The 23,783-nt window shown below is 47.0% G+C and overlaps 3 protein-coding genes and 1 long non-coding RNA gene across 10 annotated transcripts in view; 2 read left to right on the plus strand and 2 right to left on the minus strand.

Moving 5' to 3' along the window:
• Nucleotides 1-7,023, plus strand: part of CYFIP2 (cytoplasmic FMR1 interacting protein 2) — a 49,663-nt gene extending 42,640 nt beyond the window's left edge. For all 4 annotated transcript variants that reach the window (XM_063168917.1, XM_063168920.1, XM_063168919.1 and 1 more), the window contains 3 exons: nucleotides 1,498-1,736; nucleotides 2,148-2,295; nucleotides 2,858-7,023. In XM_063168917.1, the coding sequence (XP_063024987.1) occupies nucleotides 1,498-1,736; nucleotides 2,148-2,295; nucleotides 2,858-3,025 (555 nt within the window). In that variant the 3' untranslated portion in view covers nucleotides 3,026-7,023. The remainder of the gene's footprint in view (nucleotides 1-1,497; nucleotides 1,737-2,147; nucleotides 2,296-2,857) is intronic.
• On the minus strand, nucleotides 1,731-11,655 carry LOC134424813 (uncharacterized). Its single transcript, XR_010029491.1, has 3 exons — nucleotides 11,458-11,655; nucleotides 8,820-8,886; nucleotides 1,731-1,845 (listed from the first exon to the last, which is right to left on the minus strand). It is a non-coding gene; the product is annotated as an uncharacterized LOC134424813 (long non-coding RNA).
• Nucleotides 11,656-11,847: 192 nt separating this feature from the next.
• Nucleotides 11,848-20,041, plus strand: NIPAL4 (NIPA like domain containing 4). Of its 2 annotated transcripts, XM_063168925.1 has the most exons (7): nucleotides 11,848-11,940; nucleotides 13,562-13,810; nucleotides 15,684-15,740; nucleotides 16,760-16,850; nucleotides 17,999-18,159; nucleotides 18,258-18,841; nucleotides 19,263-20,041. In XM_063168925.1, exons 1-7 carry the CDS (start codon nucleotides 11,904-11,906, stop codon nucleotides 19,272-19,274), a joined length of 1,191 nt encoding a protein of 396 aa, XP_063024995.1. In that variant the 5' UTR covers nucleotides 11,848-11,903; the 3' UTR covers nucleotides 19,275-20,041. The 2 variants fall into 2 exon arrangements, with proteins under 2 accessions (XP_063024995.1, XP_063024993.1); XM_063168923.1 differs by lacking the exon at nucleotides 19,263-20,041 and having other exon boundaries at nucleotides 18,258-18,862.
• Nucleotides 20,042-20,387: 346 nt separating this feature from the next.
• Nucleotides 20,388-23,783, minus strand: part of ADAM19 (ADAM metallopeptidase domain 19) — a 31,691-nt gene continuing 28,295 nt past the window's right edge. The window contains exons 21-23 of one of the 3 annotated variants that reach the window (XR_010029493.1): nucleotides 23,444-23,590; nucleotides 22,510-22,718; nucleotides 20,388-22,052 (exon numbers count right to left, since the gene is read on the minus strand). Coding sequence is in view for 1 of the 3 variants with exons in the window: in XM_063168922.1 (XP_063024992.1) it covers nucleotides 22,644-22,718; nucleotides 23,444-23,590 (222 nt within the window). In the remaining 2 variants the exon portion in view is untranslated. Of the gene's footprint in view, nucleotides 22,719-23,443; nucleotides 23,591-23,783 lie in introns of all 3 variants that reach the window. The other 2 variants (XR_010029492.1, XM_063168922.1) reach the window with 2 other exon arrangements.

Consider the following 23,783-nt stretch of genomic DNA (forward strand, 5'->3'; position numbering starts at 1 on the left):
TAGAATGTGGGAGGGATGAAGGGCTCTGCCTGTGCAGCCACTCCTCTGCCAAGGTGAGCACGGCAGAGCCAGAGCCTCCCACAGCCATGGGCACGGCTCTGACTGCACCCAGCTCCCATTTCATGGGTTAGTTTTGGCAGCACTGCAAAGAGAAGTCAGTCCTGCCACTGGAACAGCAGGAAATGGGGCAGCTGAGAGGATACCAGGGCAATGGGAGACCCCTATGCTTGCACCTCTCAGTGAGCTTGGGGGAAGGCCCTGCTTGCTTGTTTTAAACCCCCCCCTTTTTCTTTTTTTTTTTTTTTTTTTTTGTCCTCTTGGGGAGCAGTGGGGCTGAAATGAAGTTAATTCTCTTTTAACTTGCCTCTAGTGTAAAAGCCAAAATAACTTAATCCAGTGGAGCCATTCCAAATTTGTATATCTAAATCTGCGAGGGGATGTCACAGAAATTATCCACGCGTGTGAAAATTATCCACGTGTGTAAAGCTTCCACATCTGGGAAAAAATTATTTGGCTTTTTTATAAACCACAAGTTTTTCAGTATCAAGTTTGCAGTGGCTTCTCATCTTCCTCAGAGCTTTTTAACCCTAACTACAAAAGAAATCAAGAAAGCCATACGCTATCTGCATTTTGAAGAGATGATGGCAATGCCCTGGGAAGCAAAATGTCCCTGTTCTCTCCTGTTTTATCTTCATAATCTGCAGAAATCATGAGACGAAACCCATTAAATGAATCATGAAATGGAAATCTTGAAACGAAGCGCTGAGTAGCACTAACAGGGCAGAGCAGCACGCTAGCAGAATTAAGGATCAGTATTTCTGGTCAGAGCTTTGCCTTCAGCTCTGGTGTTCTGACGTACATAGTTACTCCAAAAGATCCTGAGGTCAGTGAAATAGAGCAGAGCACTGTGGTGGTGTTCACAGGGGTCCCAGGATGAGGGAAGAGATGAGAATGTTGACTTCATGTTTCAGAAGGCTGATTTATTATTTTATGATATATATTATATTAAAACGATACTAATAGAATAGAAGATTTCATCAGGAGGTTAGCTAAGAATAGAAAAAGAATGATAACAAAGGTTTGTGTCTGACCGAGACAGTCTGAGACAGCTGGACTGTGATTGGCCATTAATTAGAAACAACCACATGAGACCAATCACAGATGCACCTGTTGCATTCCACAGCAGCAGATAGCCATTGTTTACATTTTGCTCCTGAGGCCTCTCAGCTTCTCAGGAGAAAAAAATCCTAAGGAAAGCATTTTTCATAAAACATGTCTGTGACAGAGCACCACATTAATCCTCCTGTGTGAGGGATGGGGGATCCCTCCCTGGTGGGAAGTGCCATGGGAGCAGCCATCAGAGGTAAGGTTGGGGTGGGCAGTGCCATGGGAGCAGCCATCAGAGGTAAGGTTGGACCTCCAGGGACTGACCAGGCAGCGTTAAACCCGGCGGGCGTGGGTCACATCCTCACTCGTGTCCCTGTGGCTGTCCCTCAGCAAATAGCCATCGCCCGGGAGGGGGACCTGCTGACCAAGGAGCGGCTGTGCTGCGGGCTCTCCATGTTCGAGGTGATCCTGACGCGCATCCGCAGCTACCTGCAGGACCCCATCTGGCGCGGGCCGCCGCCCACCAACGGCGTCATGCACGTGGACGAGTGCGTGGAGTTCCACCGGCTCTGGAGCGCCATGCAGTTCGTGTACTGCATCCCCGTGGGCACCAACGAGTTCACGGCAGAGTGAGTGTCCCCAGCCAGGCCCCCTGGTGCCCTCAGCTGCAGAGAGAGCCTCTGTGGAGGTACAGGGGCAATGTGGGTCCTTGGTTTGCTCAGCTTTGTGTTGGAACAGCTGGAGGAAAGAGCAAGGTAAAGGGACATGCTTGAAGGCAGGAGATGGGTAGATGGGCCAACAAGCCATCTATGAGTACTATGTCCTCACCCATCTTACCCCGTGGTTCATCCTACACAGCCTGGCCTGGGTGTAATCCTGTATTCTCTCCTTCTGGGTTCATTTTCTCTAGGTGTATACTCAGGACTGAACCCGGTTTCCCTAGGAATTCACCCAAGAAAGTTCCTGGTGCCGTGGTACTTCTCTTGCCTAACTCTTATCCTGTCATGTCTCCCCACCCATCACCCTGCTCCTCCCTCCAGGCAGTGCTTTGGAGATGGTCTGAACTGGGCAGGTTGCTCTATCATTGTTCTCCTTGGACAGCAGCGGCGCTTTGACCTCTTCGACTTCTGCTACCACCTGCTGAAGGTGCAGAGGCAGGATGGGAAAGATGAAATCATAAAAAACGTGGTAAGTTGAAGGGTGAGGTCCCAAAGGAGCCAAGCCAGCACACTTCTTTCTATTTTGTATCCTGCTTTGTCCAAACTCATCAATTACAACAAAGCCTGGTGTTAATCTTATTCCTACTGGCTGCCCTTGCTGCAAGGTTTCCATCTGCAGTCTCAGCAGAGAGGCCAAGATTTTAATTGGCTTGAAAATCAAATCTTTTTTCTCCCAAAGCTTTTCCCTTCTTCCTGGGGTTGGGAAGCTGGACCTGAGGAGCTGGTATTCCCAGCAACCATCCTGTGATCTCGCTGGCTTTATCAATAAGCAGCTGGGAGCCTAGACTTTGGAGTGGTTAACTGAGGACCACTCAGTGATCCTGTTAATGCTCTGTCTTGAGTCATCAAACCCAATAATGAAGCGAGTCACCGGGTCCCTGTGAGGTGCTAAGTGGAACAGGAACATGTGTTAGAGCTGCTTTGCCTTAGCAGAGCTTTCCAGCAGCAGGGCACAGGTGCTGCTACTTCCTAGCTGGTCAGATGACATAAGACCCTTCATGTGCTGTTTCTCTCCCTCACCACCCCTCCAGCCCTTGAAGAAGATGGCCGACAGGATCAGGAAGTATCAGATCCTGAACAACGAGATCTTTGCCATCCTGAACAAGTACATGAAGTCGGTGGAAACAGACAGTTCCACGGTGGAGCACGTGCGCTGCTTCCAGCCCCCCATCCACCAGTCGCTGGCCACCACCTGCTAGTGTGGACACGGACCCTGCATGGGGTGGGAAGGGAGCAGGGACTGAACCCAAACCAGCTGGGAGGGGTAAACTCGGTGGTGTGAGGCCTGCCAAGGGAGTGAGGCTGGGTCTGCCGCTCCACTCGAGGACACACCGTCCCCTCGCCCCGCTGGAGTGCATGTTCCTCTGTACCATCCCTGTGATCGGTTTTACTCGTAGCTTTCGGACTTGAGGGGGGTGGGGGTGGGTGGGCAAAATGTGCTTTTCTTCCATGAAGTGGTCCAGTTTTCCCTGTGATTCACCCAGTCCACACATCTCTCTGAAGCCATACTGCAGCCTCAGGTGGGAGAGCTCCACGCTCCCACAGCGCCAGGAACCCGCTCCCACTGCAGAAACAGTGGGACAAATCAACACCCCTGTGACATGTGCCACCAGCCAAGGAGCAGGAGGGGCTGAAGACAAGTCCCCGATCCAGTCTTTGAGGGGAAGAAGGGATGAAGGCAGGATGTCACCCATGGCAGTGCCCTGAGGAGCAAGTGCTGGGTGCAGAGGAGCCCTGCCAGGCTGGTTGTGGATGGATGTCTCATCCAGCTTTGTGCTCTCTGCTTGTCCTTGGCCTTTCCAGCAGTTGTTTTCATGAGCTTTGGCATGTGGCCTTGAGGATAGCAATGAGGCAGTCACCAGATAACTCCTCAGCACTTCAGAGAGCTGGGGAAACAGAAAACAGCCTGGCTTTTCCATGCTATGGGACGTCCACTTATTTTATGCAGAGGTTCTCCCCTGAAGACACATTTTCATATGTCTGGTTTATCTTCCAATAAACCAGATTTCCTGTGGACTACAGAAGAGGCTGCATTCATGTGAATGTGCTCTCAAACATATTAATTTGGGTGGAAATAATCACTGGTGCTGACAGGATGCAGGTGTAGTTACCTTGAACATATGGGATCTTTGTTCTTCAGCCAAGGGTGAGAGCAGGGGTGTAATGTGTGTGTTCTGGGATGCTATTTTCCCTTGGTTTAGACAAATTCCTAGTGGCACAGGAAACAAATACCTTTCTCCAGAGAAAGGTGACTACCAGCAGGGCTTAGGAAATTTCCCATCACTCAGAAATCATGTGATTGTTTAGGAAAGATAAAATATAGGATAAGCTTTAAAAAATACCCAGAATTTTCCAAGTTCAGAGATGTTCAGAGAGAACACTGGAGTCTGTTGCCTTTTCCCACTCAGCTAATCTAAGATCCCTGGATATTGAGAAGAGATTCAGGTGGAACTTCAAGGAGGATTTCATAACTCCTGGTCTAACCTGCTTCTAACCCTCACCAGGGTCACTGGAGTGATACAAACGCCTGTGCTTGATGTGAAAGGAGATCAAACCATGTGCTCCAAGAGAAAATGATGCCAGCCTCACAACTGGCAGTGTTTCCTCAGCTCTAGCCTGGCCACAGCAAAAAAATTGCTGTATCCAGATGTGATAATACATATTTGTTCCATGCATTTCATCATGCCTTGTAAACTGCATGCTGTTACAGATGTTAAAAAGGCAGAGCCTGGGCATTTATTCTCTCAGAGGGAGCATATAATTAATTAGTAGAAATATCTGAGCTGGAGTTTTTGTCCTCAGAAACAACAGCCAGCAAACTACTGCTGGCAAGAGGGGATCTTGGTGTGTGACATGAGTTTGTGCTCCCAGACTCTCATCACCTACTCCCTTGATAATCAATAATCAATAATCAATACCCCACACGTGACAAGTGCTGGGCATTTTCACACCTTGAGTTTCTTTTTTTTACTGAGACAGACCTTTTCAGCTGCAGGGAGGAAATTGTGCAGCACAGTAACCTGAAAGTAAAATCAAATCTCAGGAAGTCTGGCTGAAATCTTGGAGTGGCAGGGAAGGAGCCAGCCCAGCAAGGCGAGTTCTTTCCTCTGCGTCATGAGGAAGAGCAGCAGAAGAGTTTCTGGGGCTTTCTCTCTACTTAACTCTTCCTCTAAGGATGTCAGTTCTGACATTCCATCATGATCCAACACTTCTACACTACTGGAGTGAGGGAATCTAGACTTACATATTTTTAAAAGGAAGAGAAGAATCAAGAACTTTATTTTTTGTGGAAAACAAGATGCGAGGAAGATAGATCCGACCAAGATCCTATTTTTCCTGACCTAAATAGCAAGGGCTTGTTATTTTGGTATGAAAGTCTTGCTGAAAAGTTGGCACAAGTCCCTGTCTGGCTTTCAGAGCCACCTCTAGGCACAGCACAAATTAAGTGTCCTATTACATCTGACAAGCTATGGAATGCTGGAGTCTTCTTGGAAACCAGCATGTACCAGAAGTTGCTACAAAAGAATGAACTGTACCAAATGGCCCAGTCTCAGCTGCCTAGACAAAAATGGGATGTAGTAAGGTGAATTTAAATCCCTCTTTTCATCAGTTTAGGTCTGGAGTGAGTCATAAGATATTTCACCTAATAATCTGTAAATCTGTTTGCATTCTTTTCCTGTAGTTTTGACATAATTCCCTGCAACCCTGCAAAACACAGTTGCACTGGAAAGCTGTTGTACTTATACAGGCTGTACTTGAAATAACAGGTAGTTGAAATCTATTTGTTGCCCTCAGATTTGCTAGCAAAAATGTCAAATCCCTCCAGATTCCAAGGGATTAAATGTTTTGAGCAAAATGCCAAAGTGCATGAACAAAATGTAAAGTGTTTTGACTGTAGAGTGTGTGCAGATCTTTTGCCTTGTTGCTCAAGTAGTATATCAGCTAGTAATAATCACAGTCTTAATTTCTGAGATTTGATGTTACTGTCCTTTGATTATCTCAAGGATTCAGATACTCCTTAGCTTCAGTTTTCTCACCCTCTTTGTCTGTTTGTGAGAAAGGTCCAAGATTAAGGTCTTTAAACAGCTCCATGAAAATGGATTTTTTTTCCTCCCGTGCTTTTTTAAATGTCATAATTGTTAATGGAAATAGGGAGCAAATTTGTAAGAGTAGGGCTAAATAGTAACAGATTGCCAGGGGGTCAGGGATATTCCCCACACTTGCAGACTTTCTGCCAAGTTTGGGAGTCTTCCTTGCAGTTGTGCTTCAGTCCTGTGTTTTCCAGTCTTTTATAATCTGCAGAGATCTAATGTTTTCTTAGGGAAATGTTGACCCCTGTCTGAATCCTCCCAAGTTCACTGACAATGGAATTGCTTTTTTTACCTATATTTTCCTGCTTATGCTAAAGTAGTCTGCAACTGCCCAGCACTCACCAGCCACCACCTGGAGTGTCTACTCCAAAGTCAAGCTGTTGGCTCCAAACAGGAATTACAGGGAGGAGAAGGGATGGCCTGTGTCATGCATGAAGTCAGACTGGGTTATTTTAATGTCCCCTCTGGCTTTGCTGTTATAAAATGTGACTGTTGGCAGTGCACATGCTTTTCTGGGATGATGCTACACTTGACTTGCAATGCTAGAATAGAATGGGGAAGCAAACTAGATGAAATTCAGCACTTCAGTGGTTTTCCTTTTAAATTCTGACAGCACTTAGTAGCACTGAACCACATTAGTCCTTTTCCTCCTGCATTACTCCAGTCCAGTAGGTTCATGTGTATTGGAGAACAAAAGAGAAAAGAATCAAAGGTGTAAAAAACCAAGAAAATATTCTCAAAAACTGTTGTCAAATGTACCATATTTGTATGAAAAGCTGCTTGAGTTATTTTGTACAATGAATTTTATTTATGGTGAGGTATATTTACGCTTGTGATCTGATACAGTGTTAAATTTTTGATCCATATTTGCTATGCAGCTGAAGATGATATTTTTGTTTTGTATTATTATTTTTTGCTGTTGTTCTAAAATTCAGCCAACAGAAGCTTCCATCTCCATTAGAAGTGCTTCTGCAAGAATAAAGCATCTGATACCTGGTGATATGTCCCGTAACACAGCAACCAACAATGTGTACAACAAATGTGGGATGACTTTTGTGATGAAGAGAAATAAAAATTGGGCTCATTCATGAAATGGGCAGAATTTACCTTGTGGTGTTATCATCATCATTGTGATAACTGTTCTCTGGGGAGAGCTTTCAGTTGTACCTTGCACAAAAGAAAAGCCAATTTGATAAAAATGTTAAGCTTTTCTAAAAACCAAAGGAAAAAATATGAGGCTTTGTGGTCAGCACCAAAACAGACATATTTTCCTATAAAAAAAGTTAATTATTTTTGAGAAGAACTTCCTTGCACAACACATTTTTCATTTTAAAACTTGTTCTAGGATAAAAGGGTAAGGGAAGGGAAAATCGTATAATCATTTTTAACAAATTTTGACAGGTTCTACTCAAAGCTAAACTGAGGAGCTCATTTCCTCTCATTACTGCAGCCTTGTCTACTCTACAGGGGCCTTTTTTTATTCCAGGAGATTCTCCTTGCTGTTATTTTCCCAAATTTCCATTTGAAGCCATTCTTAGTTTTGTGTTGAAAGCACCCAAGGAGCAGCCATGCTTGTTGACTGCAGAAGTGGGAACCAAGGGAAAAGGTCTGGGAGCTGAGGAATGAGGGAGAAGCAACTGCCATGGGTCTGTGGGAGTTGGACTCCTGTGCTCACCAAACTCTAACTGGTGTTCCCTTTCACAGCTTCTTCCCAAGGTTTCCTCATGGGAGCAGCTTCCCAGCTTGAGAGGAGCAGAAATGCAATGATTCTTCACATAGAATGGGAGGTGAACTTTACACCATAACCAGGCAGCTCTGTTGATCTTTCCAATGAGCTCTGAGGCTGTGCTGCAGCTCTCTGGGTGATACCCTGCTGGGCAGGACTGTTTGATTGTTCAGAGTTGCCCAATATTTACTGATTTCAACATGGTTCTGCTACAGGGAATGGCAGAGAGGAGAGCGGGACTTTATTCCTGCATCAGCCACTGATACTGGGCAGGTTGTTTGGGTTTTATCCTTTCTCCCATCACGATTTCTCTATTTTTTTTTTCTCTTTTTTTTTAACTAATTTTAGCTGCTGCGTCATGGACACCCCAGTTCTCACCCAGTGCTGAGAGCTCACATGGTCTCACTGGAGCCAGCAGCAATTTCTGCTTTGAGTATCAGGGTCCAAGGCTCTGAATTTTGAACAACCAGCCCTAAGGGAGCAGTATCGAAGATACAGGCCCCCATCTTTCTTCTTCCTAATGCCCCTAAATATGTTTACATCTCCAGATAAAAGTCTGCTTCCCCAATGGAGGGAACTGCTCATTAATGATTGCTTTATTATTTCAATAGCTTAACAAAATTACCCTTTCTGTGACCCCCTCTGCAAGTCAGGAGTGCCTTTCACATGCGGCTTTGCTTGATTTAGAGTTCTGATGCAAACGCCTCCAGATAAGAAGTCTGCAAACAAAGATCTGCTGATTGCGTGTCACTTCACCCACCGCTGTCCATCACCAGCCCACCGCTCCTGCTCTGCCAACATGTGGCTTTGTGGGGCCACAGTGACCTGGATAAATTGTTTAGCAACCCTGGGAGAAAGGAGCTGGGATGTATTTTATGGCCCCATGACCCTGGAGCACTCAGCTCAGAGCCACAGGTGTGTGCCCTGGCATGGGGAGGGCAGAACTGCAAGGGTTGGAGCCCACCGTGGCTGTGGCAGGCTTGGGAGCTGTCTCTGTTGATGTTCTCTAAACTCTGGTGGCACCAAATGTCAGCCTCAGCCACTGCAGACATGGTTACCTTGAGATTGGCTGAATTAAAAGCTGTCTGCTCATCGAAGTTCAATCTTTCAAACTTCGGGCATCCTTTCATGTAGTGCTGCAATCATCCAACACCAGGCAATTCCCTTAACCCCTACCTTATCAAATCATTGCCAGAAGAAGGGTTCACCTTCTTTTTGAAGCAGCAAACAGCTCCTTGGATCTCTAAAATGATACAAAGCCAGAGCAAAAAATTACAAAGCTGTTCAGAAACTTTCCACAGAAACCATGCCTAGCAGACATCCAAGGGCAAAAGTTTCCATCACCTGTTAGCAGGATACTTCCACCATTATTTTTAACAGAGGACAGTTGGTACTCAGTAGTTTTCCATCACTTTTTCCAGAACAAGAGATGAGCAGACAGGAGCAGAGGAAAGAACAGCCTTTTGATGTTGCTGGAGAGGTTATTTGCATGCAAAGCTGCCTTGTTCTGCCCCCCGGATTCCAGTCAAGGTTTTGGCCTGCAAACCAGTATTTCAGGAGGAACTGCATTGCTAAAAGATGAGCTGCTATGGAAGACTCCATGATTTCTGATGAGTTATTTTTAAGGCAGCATCTGATGTGAGTATCAACCCGTGAGGTCATAGCTTGGAGCTAAATTCCCTTAATTACAGCCTTCCCATTAAAATTAGGATATGAAGCAATAAAAGAGGCATCAGCTGCATCCCTGCTTTATTGTTATCAGTCTCAACTTGCCCTTGACTAAGCACAGAAGGCTCCATGCCAACCCTACCTGGCTCTTCATTCCCATATTGCTGTACCCAGCCTTGCTAAATCCTTCAAATGCAGCTCCTGTGACTTCGTGATTCCACAGCCTGCACCCCCCGCAGTCCCTGTGCCAGGAATGAGGAAATACGTGACACACTTGGTTCCATGGCTGATTTCAAAATCTCACTGAAGCTTCTCCCCCCTCAGTGTTGGCCCCCAGGCATTCTCCCTCCCCTGTGTCTGATAGAGCCAGCTCACACTGCAGTGTCCCCTCCTTTTGGGGACATTTTGCTCATCATGTCTCTCTTCCCAGGACTTAGAATGGCTTCTCTTGGAGGTCTCATCCCTTGTCAAATCTGGCAGAAGTGTCCCACAGGCTCAAATTTATCTTTGGGGATGAAAAGGAATACATAAACATACATGTATTTGGTCACATCAGCCTTTCCATTTAGGAAATCAAGCTGAGAGGACAAGGTAAAGACGTGGTCCAAAGTGCCTTTTTCTTTTGCCTGCACCATAGATGAAGCTGCACCATGACCAAAAGGATTATTTTAACCCCAGATCCCTTCCATAAAGATTTGCTGCCTCCTTCCCACCCCTTTGTGCACAGTGAGCACAGATGTCAACAACACTCATCTGAAAAAGCTTGAAAATTATTTTGGACACGGTTTAACTGCCAATAACTACATCACAATTAGGCCTCCTTGGCTATGAGCAAGATCTCAGGGTGTTGGAAAAGGTCCAGCAAAGGGGAGAGCCCCAAGCACCAGAGTGAGCAGGCAGAGCAGCCTGTGAGGGGACATGAACTCCCCCAGCCAGCACTGCAAACAGCAAATACTTGTCCCTCTTCACCATCACACTGGTTTTCTACCCAGCCCTTATTCACACATTGCATTAATAGCTCCTAACCAGCATCAGCCAGTAAATTTACACTGAGGCCAAATCCCACCATCATTATCCTGCCCAGGGTCTTGTCCCTTTTGGTTGCATAATAAATAACAGCAGCAGAGGTTGCTCCAGGAACACTGATAAATTAGCACAAGTTTCATTTCCTACTTCAAAACCTGCTGCCATATGATTTGGATTGATTATCAAGTGCCCTGTCATAAAGGGGAGGACGTGGGATTTGGCTGGCACAGTCTCTCCCAGCCAGTGACCCACAGGACTGTGATGGATGAACAGACTTGATTAAAATCAAATGACTCACAAAGCACTTGAGCTTTACATTTCTCTTTGCTGGAGAAAACAGTTGCTCAGAGATAGGATCAGGCACTGAATGAAGGCGTCATGAGGTATTAGCAATGCTGCAGCCTGATAGTCTAAGGGCAATTCCTGTAGTAACAGGCAATTTATTTTATGGAGGGGGAAAAAAGGCAATTTTTCAGACATGTTCAATTCCTGCAAATCTTATATCTTTATATTGCCTTATGACAGGAACCCTTTCTACCTATAAATGTGGGTTTGCTGAAGCAAAGCTTTGTTGCACTATTGGTTTTATTTACCTCTGTTGACCTACAGCAGAGCCTGGAAACGAAAGGACTTTTCTATCAGCAATAGGTTTCTGTGTACACACAGAGCACAAATGCAGGAAGGGAGGTCGGCAGAGGAGGGTGGGATAAAGGCAGAACAAGGGAGGTCGCAGAGAGGGTGGGGATGAAGGCAAAACTGGTGTTCCACACACTCTGAACCATTCACGCACCAGAATCAGCAAGGGAGGCTTCAGCTGCCCTGGGAGGGGGAGTTGATGGAGGTTCCTCTTCTCCAGTCTGAACACACCAAGTGACCTCAGTTGCTCTTCACATGGCTTCTCCTCCAGACCCTTCACAATCTCCATGGCCCTCCTTTGGGTGTTCCCTTACAACTTTATATCCTTCCTATATTTTTCAGCCCAAAAGGCTGAAAAACACCTCTAAGCTCGAGTCCAACCATTAACCTGACATTGCCACCAACATTTCTCTCCTTTGCCTTTAATTTCTATTTCCACCACACCTGTGTTCAACCCCCAGCTTTGCACATCCCCTGAGCGCACCTGGGCTCACTCACACACCTCCGAGCCACCTCCTGCTGCCCCGGCGCCTTCTCCAGTCCCTGCAACGAGGAAAACACCTTCCAGAGGAGAAACCCAGCGGCAGGAGCCTGGTCCCGGCTCTGTGCCAAGGGACAGAACCTCGTGCAGGTGCCACCGTACCGACCGGGCAGGCGGGGATGGGGATGGGGACAAGGGCTGGGAGGAACTGGGAGGATGGGGACAAGGGCTGGGAGGATGGGGACAAGGGCTGGGGATGCGGGGCTGGCCCAGGGGTCCGTGCAAGGTTCCCCAGGGCACTGTGAGCGCTCCCAGCGCAGCGAGGGGCCGGGCCGTGCCGTGCCGTGCCGTGCCGTGCCGGGCGGGCCGGGGGAGGAGCGGGGCGGGCTCAGGTGTGCCCGGCCCTGCCCTCGGCCCGGGATGCGCTGAGCGGCCGGAGAACGAAGGCAATGGAGCCGCTGGAGACGAACAGCAGCTGCAGCAACGGTGGGTGCAGCCCCGGGGCAGCGGGACCGGCCCGGCTCGGCCCCGCTCGGAGCGCCGGGACCGGGCTGGGACAGGACCGGGCTGGGTCCGGCTCCGGCTCCGGGACAGCGCGGCCGCTCCCGCTCCGGGCCCGCCGCACCCCTCGGCCTCATCCCCCGGCTTTGGGGCTATGCTCTGCTCTGCTTTGGGTGGTTCTTTCTTCTCTTTCTTTTCTTTCTTTCTTTCTCTCTCTCTCTCTCTCTCTTTTTTTTTTTTTTTTTTTTGGACATCTGTGTAGGAATGGGGAAACTCAAGCAGCAGCCGGCACCACGCTCTGCCAGCTCTGAGTGCACGGAGAAGGCAGGAGTTGGAGGTTTTTTTTCCTTTAAGGATTACTTAATCCAGTCGGTAATCACCTCTCATCCCGCTGCTTTATGCTTGTACCTTGTGGAGATTTTTACCCAGCTCAGGAGGCAAGTTCCCCCCTTATTCCCCAGGAAATATTTCCACGAAAAAAAATGTTTTTCCTAGTAGGAAAAAAAGTATTAGGGAACTCTTGGAAACTCATCTAGAAAGTCACTGCTATTTTTTCCTTTAAAAAAACGTTTATAGCCAGATCTAAAACCTCAGCTGTGTGTGCTGGGGCCAGGGATTGCAGCTACTTAAGATCTAAGCCAGGCTCCTGGTTCAGGAAAAATGTGGGGCCCATGCCCAGGCTCCTGACACTGCTGGGAGCAGTTTAGCCATTCCACACTCCTGCCTGCAGAGACACAAATACTTGCTCTATAATTCCTATGTGAGTTCAGGGGAAAAAAAAAATTGAAGTCTTTTACTACAAAGAGACTTTTGTACTCCACCTGGCTGCTCTGTTCCTCATGGTCACAGTCACGCCGTCTTTACTACACTTGGAGTGAAGATTGCAATAGAAAGATGTGCTGGGTGTGGTAGGAGTGTCAGGGGAGGAAGAAACTCAGCAATTTCCCACCCCCACACACCAGCACACCTTGGCCAGAGCCACAGGGCTGCAGTGCTTTGGTGTTAACAGGAGAACACTGCCTGCTCTCATCCTTCCACACTGGCAGGACTGGGTTTGCTTTACGAGCTCTCAGGGAACCTGCAAATAGGTAGAATACAACCATTGAGGAAATGAATTGTCCAAGATGAACCTGATGTCGTCTTATGACACAGCTCAGCACACAGAGTAGGAACAGATGCCCAGTTACACTGTTGGCATCTCTCCACATTAAACCCAAAGTTAATACTGCATATGAGCTGGCAGGTGTGAGGATTAGTTGGCTGGAAAGCACCAAAGCCTTTGGATCAACAAGGTTAAGTGTTGATAAGGCCTGGTTCAATTCTATAACATTGGAATTTGGTGGAGAGACTCTGGCTTATATATTTGGAAATTCAAATTATTTTTAGAGGTCCTTGTAGACTCATCCAGTGTCAAAGAGAAGCTTGAACTGCAGGCCATAAATCTGTCAGACAACACCCTGCCATTTCATTTCCACGTGTGAGTAAAGAGGTGTCCTGAGCTTGGGGTGTTGTTAGGGTGACAGCATGGTGGCTGTACCTGGATGAGCCTAGGGGAGGAGGGGCACTGTTGATAGTCATGTCAGTAATTTGCTGTTTTATCTCCAAGGGTCTCTGATCACCCTTTCGTGCCTTTCCCACCGGGCTGTGTGCCAAGTGATCAGCAGTGCTGTCCCAGCTGACTCCATCCTGGACAATGGCACTTCAGACAGCTCTTGGATAACTCGGCTGGAAAACAACTATGGATTCTACATTGGCCTGGGCTTGGCTGTCTTCTCCAGCTTCCTCATCGGGAGCAGCGTCATCCTCAAGAAAAAGGGGCTGCTAAGGCTGGTGGAGAAGGGAGGCACCAGGGCAGGTAAGGCTTCCATGGGGGCAGGAGGGACCACCTGTTCCTAGGACTACACACACACTCCTAATTTCAGCACTCATGAGGCAAGGGAACGCTTCTGGGTACAGTCAGTCTTCCATCAGCAATGTAAATAGGAGCTTTTGTGGAGGCATCTTTGTGTGTGAGAGCCAGACAGCAGTGCTATGTGGGAGCTGAGGAGCTAACTTACAGCCCTGGTATTGGAAAGGAATTAATTTACAGTCTGTGTATTGGAAAGGAGCTAATTTATGGAGCCCTGCACTGGAGGAGCTTGGCTAAAAGCAATGTTCTCCTGCCTGGCACCACAAACAGCAAGGGGCAGTGCTGTGAGATCAGAGGTGTCCCCATAGCAGAGCAGTGCGTGCCATCGCTCAGGCCAGGAGCAAGCAGAGTGCCAAAAGCTCTCTGAAAAGGGTCCCTTTGCACAAAGCTGCAGCTCACAGCCATGCCCCAGCCCAGAGCAGAGCAGCACAGCCCCGACCCCACTCTTGCTCTCAGTGAAGCACCAAAGGCAGCTTTGTCACCGAGACTCGGACACAGCTCCGCGTGCTTGGCTTGCTTGGATTGCAGGAGTGTGTGAATGCAGGACAGACAGGCTCTGTGGGAGCTCTGTGGTTGCAGGAGGGATCCTTTGGAGCTCTGTTGCACAACAAGCTGCAGATAACTTTCCTCTAGCACCAGGCTCTCAGGGCGAGGCGGGTGTTTATGTGTACACACACACATATATATGGTGGAGCAGCACTGCCTAGAGCAGAATTGCACTGTGGAATTGGACACATCCCATCAGCCTTGCAAACATGCTCCAGCAGCAGGGTAAGTCCTACCTGGCAGCTGACCTACTTGCATAACTGCAAAACAGAGCAATGATAATTAAATTACTGCTGCTTCCCTGTTTTGGCCTAGGAACAGTTCTTAAATAATCTTTCAGATTAAATAAATATCACCATCCCCATTGTACTTTGTGCCCATATGGGGACACAGAGGCATGGAATGATGAAGTGACTGTCCAGAGACAGCCAGCAAAGCTACCAACAGCAGCTGTACCACCAGGCAGTCTCAGGTCCATATCCATCCTCTGTCACTGGGCTGAACACACAGCTTCTGAGCACAGATGGGTTTGCTTTTTGACATTATACTTGCACAATGAAATATCAGTATTGCTTCAACTGTGGATGTCTCTCTCCTCCTTCCCTCCATGAACTCTTCCCACAGCAGAGCCATGCAAGTAAAACAAGAGCAAGCCCCTCCCTTTTTTCAGAATGTTTAACGTTCTGAAAGGAATTAGAGATTAATGACAGAAAATTACAGCTGACAGAAGAGTTCTTGGGAAAAACCCCGACCAAGCAAAAAGACCCTAAAACAAATAAACCAGCAATTTCTGAGGAATACCAGAGCATAACATTTGAACTTCAGCATTTATGGAGTGGTTGAGGAACCAGAAGAGGCTGAACTCTAGCAAAAGATTTTTCCCTGTGTCCTGAAGTCTTCCTGTTCAACTCTCCATTGCCCCTTGTCCTATCTTGCCCTGTAATCTCTCAGTCCCAGTGTGTCACCCCTGCTATGTGAGCGCATCACTTTTCTCCCAGGCAGGTCAAACACTGCTGGTACTGACAAGCTCCAGTTGGGTCAGATTTATCAAAACCATGGGCTCTCCCTGACCCAGCAAAACCAGGGCTCACCATGTCAGCAGGCTCAAACTCCTTATGTCCAACAGCCTGTGGGTTAGGACCAGAATTGGATTAGCTCCAATTAGCTCCAGTCCATTCTTCCCCTTGCAATTTATCCCTCTCCAAAGGGACAATCTCATCTCTTGCTCTGAAGGATATGGCTGTTAACTCCTGCATGTGCTTTTCTTCCCCAGGAGATGGAGGCCATGGCTACCTAAAGGACTGGCTCTGGTGGGCTGGCTTGTTAACCAGTAAGTTTGAGCTGTTTCCCTGGGTTTGCAGCTTTTCCTAGGTCTGTCCCTGTGAATGAGGTGTGGAACAAACTGAGCATGGTGATTAAAGCCTGTTTCCTTCCAAGTTTCCCCATCCTAAGCAGAGGTTCCTCAGGCAAAGGAGAGGCAGTGATCCCTGCAGGATCTCCCTCTCCATCCTCCTGCAGGACTGGCAGGACCTGCTGGCTGAGTTTTACCTGATCAAAAGCATGGAAAGCCCGGTTTTAATAGGGCAGCTGGCAGGTCTGCCTGTGTACCAGGCACAGGGCAAACAGCCTCCCCTGAGTGCCGGGGGGAGCAGGACGCTGGAGTTTCCTGCTGCAGCACAGGGAGATAACAAAGAGGTGTTGCCAGCACCTCCTTCCTTGAAAAAACTTGTTTTCCCTTAAAATCTTTATTTCCTGCTTGTATCTCTTAAAATTGGACTCAAAGCTTTACAGTATCTCCTAAAATTGGACTCAAAGCTTTACCGTATGTCCCAAAATTGGATTCAAGCCTTACAGTATCTCCTAAAATTGGACTCAAAGCTGCACAGAGAGCAGCAGATTTTACAGGAGGCCGTTTCAGAGCCCTCTTTTCTGCCTCTCACCCTGGCAGCTGCAGCTCAAGGTGCCCCCACCTGGCTCTGCCCTCGCTGTTCAGGGACAGGGACAGCCAGAGGGGACACCACAGCCCCAAGGACAGGTGTGGAGCTGTCCTTACCACCCCTCCCTTGTACCCCCACACAGCCTGGCTGGGCTGGGGGATTCCTGAGCCCTGACCTGGCCAAGCCCTGGCACCCCCAGCCCTTCCCATGGAGGGGCTCCCTTCCCCAGGGGTGCCTCTTTTAATTTGAAATAGATTTTCACCCACTGCCTGGCCCTGTTTAGCATCAGCATTGAGCCCCCAGCATAAAACCCTCTCTCCAAGTGACATCTTGCTGGTTTGCAAACCCCCAAGGGAAAATGCAGAAAGTGCTCTGTAACTCACTGGTATTTATTTTTCTTGTGTTTGTTTAGTGGGTGGAGGGGAAGCTGCCAACTTTGCTGCCTATGCCTTTGCTCCTGCAACTATTGTCACGCCTCTGGGGGCTCTGAGCGTGCTCATAAGGTGATTTTTGTGTCTATAAATTGAAATTTGCCTTTTTTTTTTTTCTTGTTTGCCTGTTTGACTAGTAAAAATAGACTTGAAGGGATACTAATGATTTATGATTTATTTTGCCCAAAGTAAAAAAAGTCTTAGTGTTTTCTGAAAAACACTTTAACACTTGTTGTCCTTTTGAGGGATCACTTGGGAACCATTGAATTAAGCAGCTTGCCCTTCTGGAAATGCTGGATGTGTAGAGCAACCACATACACTGCAGGTTAAATTATTGCAAATATCTGCATTACTTCATTCCTTATTCCAGCTCTTTAACCACTCAGGATTGGTGGGGTTTTAATGTTTGTTTGTTTGGTTTGTTTTGTTTTTGCAATCAAGAGTACTAAACATTTAAAGGGGTCAAAAATACCAGACTTGTTTTCCAATTGCCTTTCACCTGCCTTTTATTTTATAATCTTTTAGGGTCCTCTCATGTTTCAGGGTTTTATATTTCTGGCTGTTCCCAAAAGGGCTGAAACCCTATTTAATTTCCTTATTTTTAAATAGGAAGTTCCACCAAAATACATTAAGCTACTTAAGGTTTTATAGAAAGACTGTATTGTGAAATGCATAAGCAAACTGAGAGTTAGGACTACTCTGGTGTCTTGCCCCAGATTTCTTTTGGACAACAACTAGATATTTTTGTAGATATATCTGTAGCCCCATACTTTCAGAGTTTCTCTGTTTCTCTTTCTAATGGCTCTCATAATTAAGTTAAAATTAACATAGCTTTTTTGTTGTTAGGTTCAGGTTTTTTGTCTGTTACACTTGCCCTTGAAGTAATTTTCTTGAGCACTAAAAGCTTCATAATGTTAAGCAGCTCCTAAATAATTCTGTCAACCCTGAAAAAATATTTCTGAGGACGTGCTAAAACATTCAGCATTTTTGCACCTTGCTGACACAAGAGCTGTGATCTACAGGTCACACCTGCACCTCTGCAGGTTCAGCTGGGATTGTGTATTAACCCCCTGGAATCCAACTAATTTACACCAAAATAGTGTCCTTGTATCACATGGAAGCATTCTTAACTTTCCTGGAGCTGCTGCTCCTTCTTTGAAGGAGTGCAGAGCACCAGGTGATGTTTTTCTGTCCGGCTGATGTTTTTCTGTCCCATGCAGTGCCATTCTGTCCTCATATTTGCTTGGAGAACGGCTCAACCTGCTGGGAAAGCTGGGCTGCCTGCTGAGCCTGGTGGGCAGCACTGTGATGGTCATACACGCCCCAGAGGACGAGGAGGTCACCACTCTGGAGGAAATGACTTCCAAGCTGAAGGAGCCGGGTACGCAGCCAGCCGCGCTTTCCCTCTCGTGGCCGGGCAGTGCAAACCTCTCCCCATGCCCTCTGCTGGAGTTTTGAGTTATTCTCTCCCTCCTGCAGGTTTCCTGGCTTATGCTGCAATCCTCCTGGCTCTCTGCTTCCTCCTGATCTTCTACCTTGCCCCCCGTTACGGCCAGAGCAACATCCTCATCTACCTCGCCATCTGCTCCGTTATCGGCGCCTTCTCCGTGTCCTCCGTCAAGGGTTTGGGAATTGCCATCAAGGGCTTCTTTGCTGGCCAGCCTGTGCTGCAGAACCCACTGACCTGGATCCTGGTCATCACTCTGGTGGCATCCATCACCACGCAGATCAACTACCTCAACAAGTCTCTGGACATTTTCAACACCTCTTTGGTGTTCCCCATCTACTACGTGCTGTTCACCACCATCGTCATCACCACTTCCATCATCCTCTTTAAGGAGTGGGTCACCATGACTGTGGTTGACATCATTGGGACAGTCTGTGGCTTCCTCACCATCATTTTGGGGGTGTTTTTACTCCATGCTTTCAAAGACATGGACGTCAGTTTTGGGAATTTACCCCAAGTCCTTCAGAACGAAGAGCCAGCGCCAGTCACCAGAGATGACAAGAACATCCTGATAGAGGTGGACAACTCCAGCATTGCCCCAGAGGACAAACCCAAAGTATTCATGCTCTACACTTAGGGGGTTACATGCAGGGGACTGGAGGTTGGGTGATGTCAGTATTCCAGGTGCCAGGGGAAAAATTCAAAAAGGAAAAGCAGAAAATAAAATAAACAGTGTCTTTTCCAAAGTCAAATCTTTCTCCAGACTTTTGGACGGGATCTCTGTCATGGTGTGGCAGCAAGGGGAGTGTTTAATCCTCTCTGGGCCCTAATACATGCAGCCACTGGAAACAAAAATCCTCTAGAAATATGATAGTGCTGTAACAAAGCTCCTCTCTGAGGCCCCTTCCCTCTCTTATTCTTGGCAGGGCTGATGTTTACCCTTCTCTCCTTCCCCCGGGTGGCCATTGATGTCTTTGTTTCCAGGCCTTGATGGATCATTGATTAGTGCTTTTTGTCTTTTTTTGTTTCCTTTCTAGGCACTTGCATGAACTCTAAAATCCACACCAGCGTCTGGAGAGGAGGTGAGAGACAAGGACTGATCAGTGCTGCTCAGACTCTGCTCATCCATGTTTAATCACCTGCTCTGCAAATAAGGGGACGAGAATATTGGTGAATATGGGCAAAACATGGTGAATTTTGCAAAAGCTGTTCACTCAGGCTCAGGGACACTCAAGCCATGAAGTGTTTTTGCAGAGAGATGTTTTTCAGCTTTTGGGTTTTTTGCGAGGTGCAGGAGTTTCCCTGAAGAAGTGTTAATTATTTTTATTTGTTTGGGTTTGTTTTTGGTTTTTTTTTTTTTCTCAGAGCAGCTCTGGTGTCCAGGCCTTGGTGAAGTCGCTGGGACTGACCCGGACCCCACCTGAGGAAGGGCAATCCCTGCTCAGGCTGGGGAGCTCTGGCAGGGTTAAATTCCATGTCAAGAGAAACTCTACCACCGACTCCAAGACTTCTTGTGACAATTTTTTCAGTCTGAAAGACCAAGTGGCTGTAAATACAAAGTATTTTTTCCCTCAGGAAATATCTTGACCTTGGAAAACCCCCCAAATTCTTTGAGCCCCATGAGGTGTCCTGCTGTCCTCTGAGATGCTCACCTGATTATACCTGGGTGTGAGCATCACTGAGTAAATATATTGTGGGGCTTTGGGAGAGAATATGATCCAATCTCCTATTTTAATAACATTTCAGTGCTATCTTTTTGGAATGTGGAAAGGGAAATAAAGGGTTTTTTCAAAATAAAAGAAAAGTTGCAGGTCTATCTGAAAGTTTTTCATTATTTCATGTTACTAGTGGAGCCCTAAAGGATAAAGAGGCTGAGGGACAGCTGAGAACAACAGAAAAAGCATCTGGAGCAGAGTAAAACTGCAGCGACCTCCTTCGGTGGCAGAAAATAATCAAAGTCACTCACTCCAGCTTTGGTTTTGGCATCCTAATCAGTGTGATGCTTGGTGCATTTTATTTTAGAAAATGGCTGTAAATGGGACTCATCTGTCTTCACTCCAGAAGTGCATTTCATTAAAGCAATCCTGCCATCCCTAGAGAAATGCCATGTAGAAAATGAAGATTTGAACTGAGGTAATGAAATAATAGACAGTGAAAGAGTATTTGTTAATGACAACCAACAAATTTTATTAAAACTAGGCAAAAGGCACAATGAATTGCATTCTTCAAGTATTTGCATAGATGCATAGAGAGCATTGTTGTAAACCATTAACATGTGGACATAGGAGAAAGTGAGATGTATTTGTTATAAGTTCTCCCAAGTAATATTATCTTTCAAAAAATCAGGTTTTACCATCTCTAAATCCTCCTGCAGTTCCCCTGGTCTCAATCACTCAACTTGCACACATGAAAATTTAATAGGACTTAAAACTACCTTTTGGAGATTTTTGTGATATTCCAGCAATAAAGTTTTCTATTAGAGTTTAGGCATGTCCAGTTGTTCTGTGAGCATTGTGTGTCTGGGGGCATTTTTTGAAACCTTGAACCCATGCTCACATGAAAAGCAGTGAAAATAATTTTTGTGATTTTTAGTGGCCATTTGCTGAAGATCAGGGGTTGGAGCAGGAGTGCTGCTGCCCTCAGTGAGGGCTCAGCTGTGAGATCAAGTTCTTGTGGTTGAATCAACAATTACAGTGTTTGTACAGCCCTGCTGCACTGTGAGCAGCCAAACCCGCCATTACATACCAAGAAACAAGTTTGGGGGTTGTTTGAATACACATTTTTATATGTAATATCATATACCCCAACTATTGAAAAAGACAAAGATTGGAGAGCTGTTGTCTTTTACTCGCCCTCTCTTATTTCAGAAGGAGGTTTTTTAGATTTGCTTGTTTTCCAGGCACATAGAAGGTAAGAAAAGGTCTAAAATTGGTAAGATGAGGAATAATCTGTGAGAATTTCAAGACACACCACGTGAACTGTTTCCTTGTGGAGAAAGAGGTAGTAAAGTTGTGAAAACTAATGTGGCTTAAGTCATCCTACACATACACTACTACATATAACTACAAATTTAATGACTTCTTGGGGTTTATCTGGGATTTCTTTAATGAGTAGATCTTAGGGAAAGAGAACCAGCAAACAAGACTCATTTTCTTTATGCCAATAATGCAGTTTCTCACATGTGGAGCAGCAGTCATGCTCTTTGAGGATTTGTCCATAATAAATCAGACACAAGAGGACTGTTGTAACTGCAACTCCAGATTTCCCTGTGTTCTCCTAGGAAATAATTTCAAGGAAAAAAAAATCTGGCACAACAGAAGGTCTTATTTTAAAATCCTGAGGAAAAAAAAATTCCAAAACCACATACAAAAGCCAAACTATTATGAGAAGAAAAAAACTAAATTCATAAGGGAGGGTCCTCAGGGTCAGAACCATCAGCTGCTTAAAGTGCACACAGGCAGCCCTCTCCATCCATGGCCTGGAGGAAAAGCCTGGAGTAAGAGAGCTGCCCTACAAAAGCACCATGTGTTGTGTTAATAGTTCAGCTGCTTCACCACCTGGGCATTTTCCAGGTAGGTTTCTCAGTGGTTTGGGGAGCAGACAGCCCATGCTGAGTTACAGCTCAGTGCAGAAACATCTCCTGCTGCCGGTACCGCACGCTGCACAGGGGCCTCAGCACTGCCTTCTGCCCTGCACCTGGGCCAGAGGGGCCCTGTCGTACCTTCAGCGTGTCCTAATGACCTGGATGGAGCTCCCGGGCCCTGCTGGGGCTGGTTTTGGGATCTGCAGCACCAAGGCAAGACAAGCGAGTGGTTGCAATGTTCCTGCTGAAGAGTGTTACATGGGGAAAATAATGAAATAAAAAATAATCCCCTCTGCTGAAGCTGACCAAAATCCACAGTGGCCCCACAAATTATAGTTCCACAGTTGGCTCCCTGTTGGGGCCCCACTTGCCACCCCCTGTAAACAGAGAATAAACTGAAGAATGTTATCACCAGCTGCTCTCCCCAGAGGCAGTGGGTTCTGTATAGCACCAATATGCTCCTGCAGCTGCCTGGGGGGGCTGAGGAAGCCAACAGGGCCCACATGAAAGCCCATCAAGGCCAGCACCTGCACTCACAGCTTGTTCTCCCTGGTAATACTTAAATAACTGATTAAAAACACATGGAAACCCCCATCACCCCATCCCTGCAGTGGATATTGCACAACAATATTTAAATACCGTACAAAAAAGCCATCCCTAATGGAAAAGGCAGAGAGGGCCCAGCTGAGCCTGGCGTGTACCTGGGGCACCCCTGCCATGCCTGGTGAGTCACAGAGGGAGCAGGGCTGGGGCAGGAGGAGGGGAACTGAGGTACTGTCCGTGGCAGTGAAGGTGTGAGAGTGTTTTTGGTGACGAAGGCCAGGAACAGGTTGCCTCAGGAATGCCCACGGGAGCCTGGCTGTCCCACGTGCAAGTTGTTCACTGCTCCAGCTCTCCAGGCACCAGCACCCTGGGCGAGATGGAAAAAGGGGGAAAGAAGAGGAGTAAGCACTGATGGAAGAACAAGCACCATCCTCACCCTCTCCTGGAGCTGCGTGAATGATGGATTCACAACCCAGTGCATCACGTGGGAATGCATCTCCCACAAGGAGGTTCCTGCAGTTTTCTCCATTTTCCACAGCTGGCCTCCAGTATATTGCAAGCTGGAGACACATAACTGTGCTGTGTGGAGTGGAGATGTTTTGTGTTTGCAGAGCACTGAACTCAGTGCCTAGAAGTCCCTTATTAAGTCCTGTATTCAGGATGATTTTTGTGAAACACCCCCTGCAGAGAATGCATCTCCTTAGCCACAGCTAGAGAGGCTGGAAAGAATTTTTGTTCTTTACTGGGATCTTCAAGTCTTGTGTGAATCCTCATGTTTTGCTGCTTTTCACTAACACTTCTGGGTCCCATAGCCCTTGACTCCATTGCTCTGCCCCACCCACACAAATGCTTTGCCTGAGGAAGTGTTCAGGGCTGTGGAGGAATGAATTCACTGTTTTGCTCAACTCCCTGAATTCTTAATATGAAACAGGTAAAACCAGAGATCCCTGCAATAAAGGTGACCAACCCACAGCCCCTCTGTCCACCCTCCTGGGCTGTGCACTGAGGTGTTCTGCTGATATTCCCTTTAGTGTTTTAATTCCTCAGGGTGAATTCCAGGTGGTGCTTCCCACCACTCCTCCCAGTGCCTACCTGTGCCACAGGCTGGAGGTGCCCAGGGGCTCTGCTGTGCCCAGGGGGCAGTGGCACAGCAGGGCTGCTCCCCTGCCAGCCTCTGGACCGGGATGGGATGGGGTTTGCTGGCAGAGCTCTCTGGGGTGGCCGCGGCCTTGAAATATCCTAGAGAAGAAAGAAATAGTTTTGAATTTAAGCCTTAAGTTTTGGAAGTAATAGGTAACCTGTGATCCAGAGCCTTTTTAATTAGCCAAATTAACTGATGCACTTCGTGGCTGGAAGCAAGTTCCACACACATACACTCACTGTTTTTTTGCCCATACAATGCCTGTAAACATTATATATGTGCATGTTCTTG

This window comes from Melospiza melodia, chromosome 14, assembly GCF_035770615.1.
Source record: "Melospiza melodia melodia isolate bMelMel2 chromosome 14, bMelMel2.pri, whole genome shotgun sequence".
NCBI lineage: Eukaryota > Metazoa > Chordata > Aves > Passeriformes > Passerellidae > Melospiza > Melospiza melodia.

Bases quoted from the DNA above. Each gene is read 5' to 3' on its own strand.
- NIPAL4 (XM_063168923.1), top strand. From the start codon at position 11,904: ATGGAGCCGCTGGAGACGAACAGCAGCTGCAGCAACG. The intron at 15,741-16,759 runs GTAAGTTTGAGC...GTGTTTGTTTAG, and splicing joins GTGGGCTGGCTTGTTAACCA to TGGGTGGAGGGGAAGCTGCC. The intron at 18,160-18,257 runs GTACGCAGCCAG...TCCCTCCTGCAG, and splicing joins TTCCAAGCTGAAGGAGCCGG to GTTTCCTGGCTTATGCTGCA.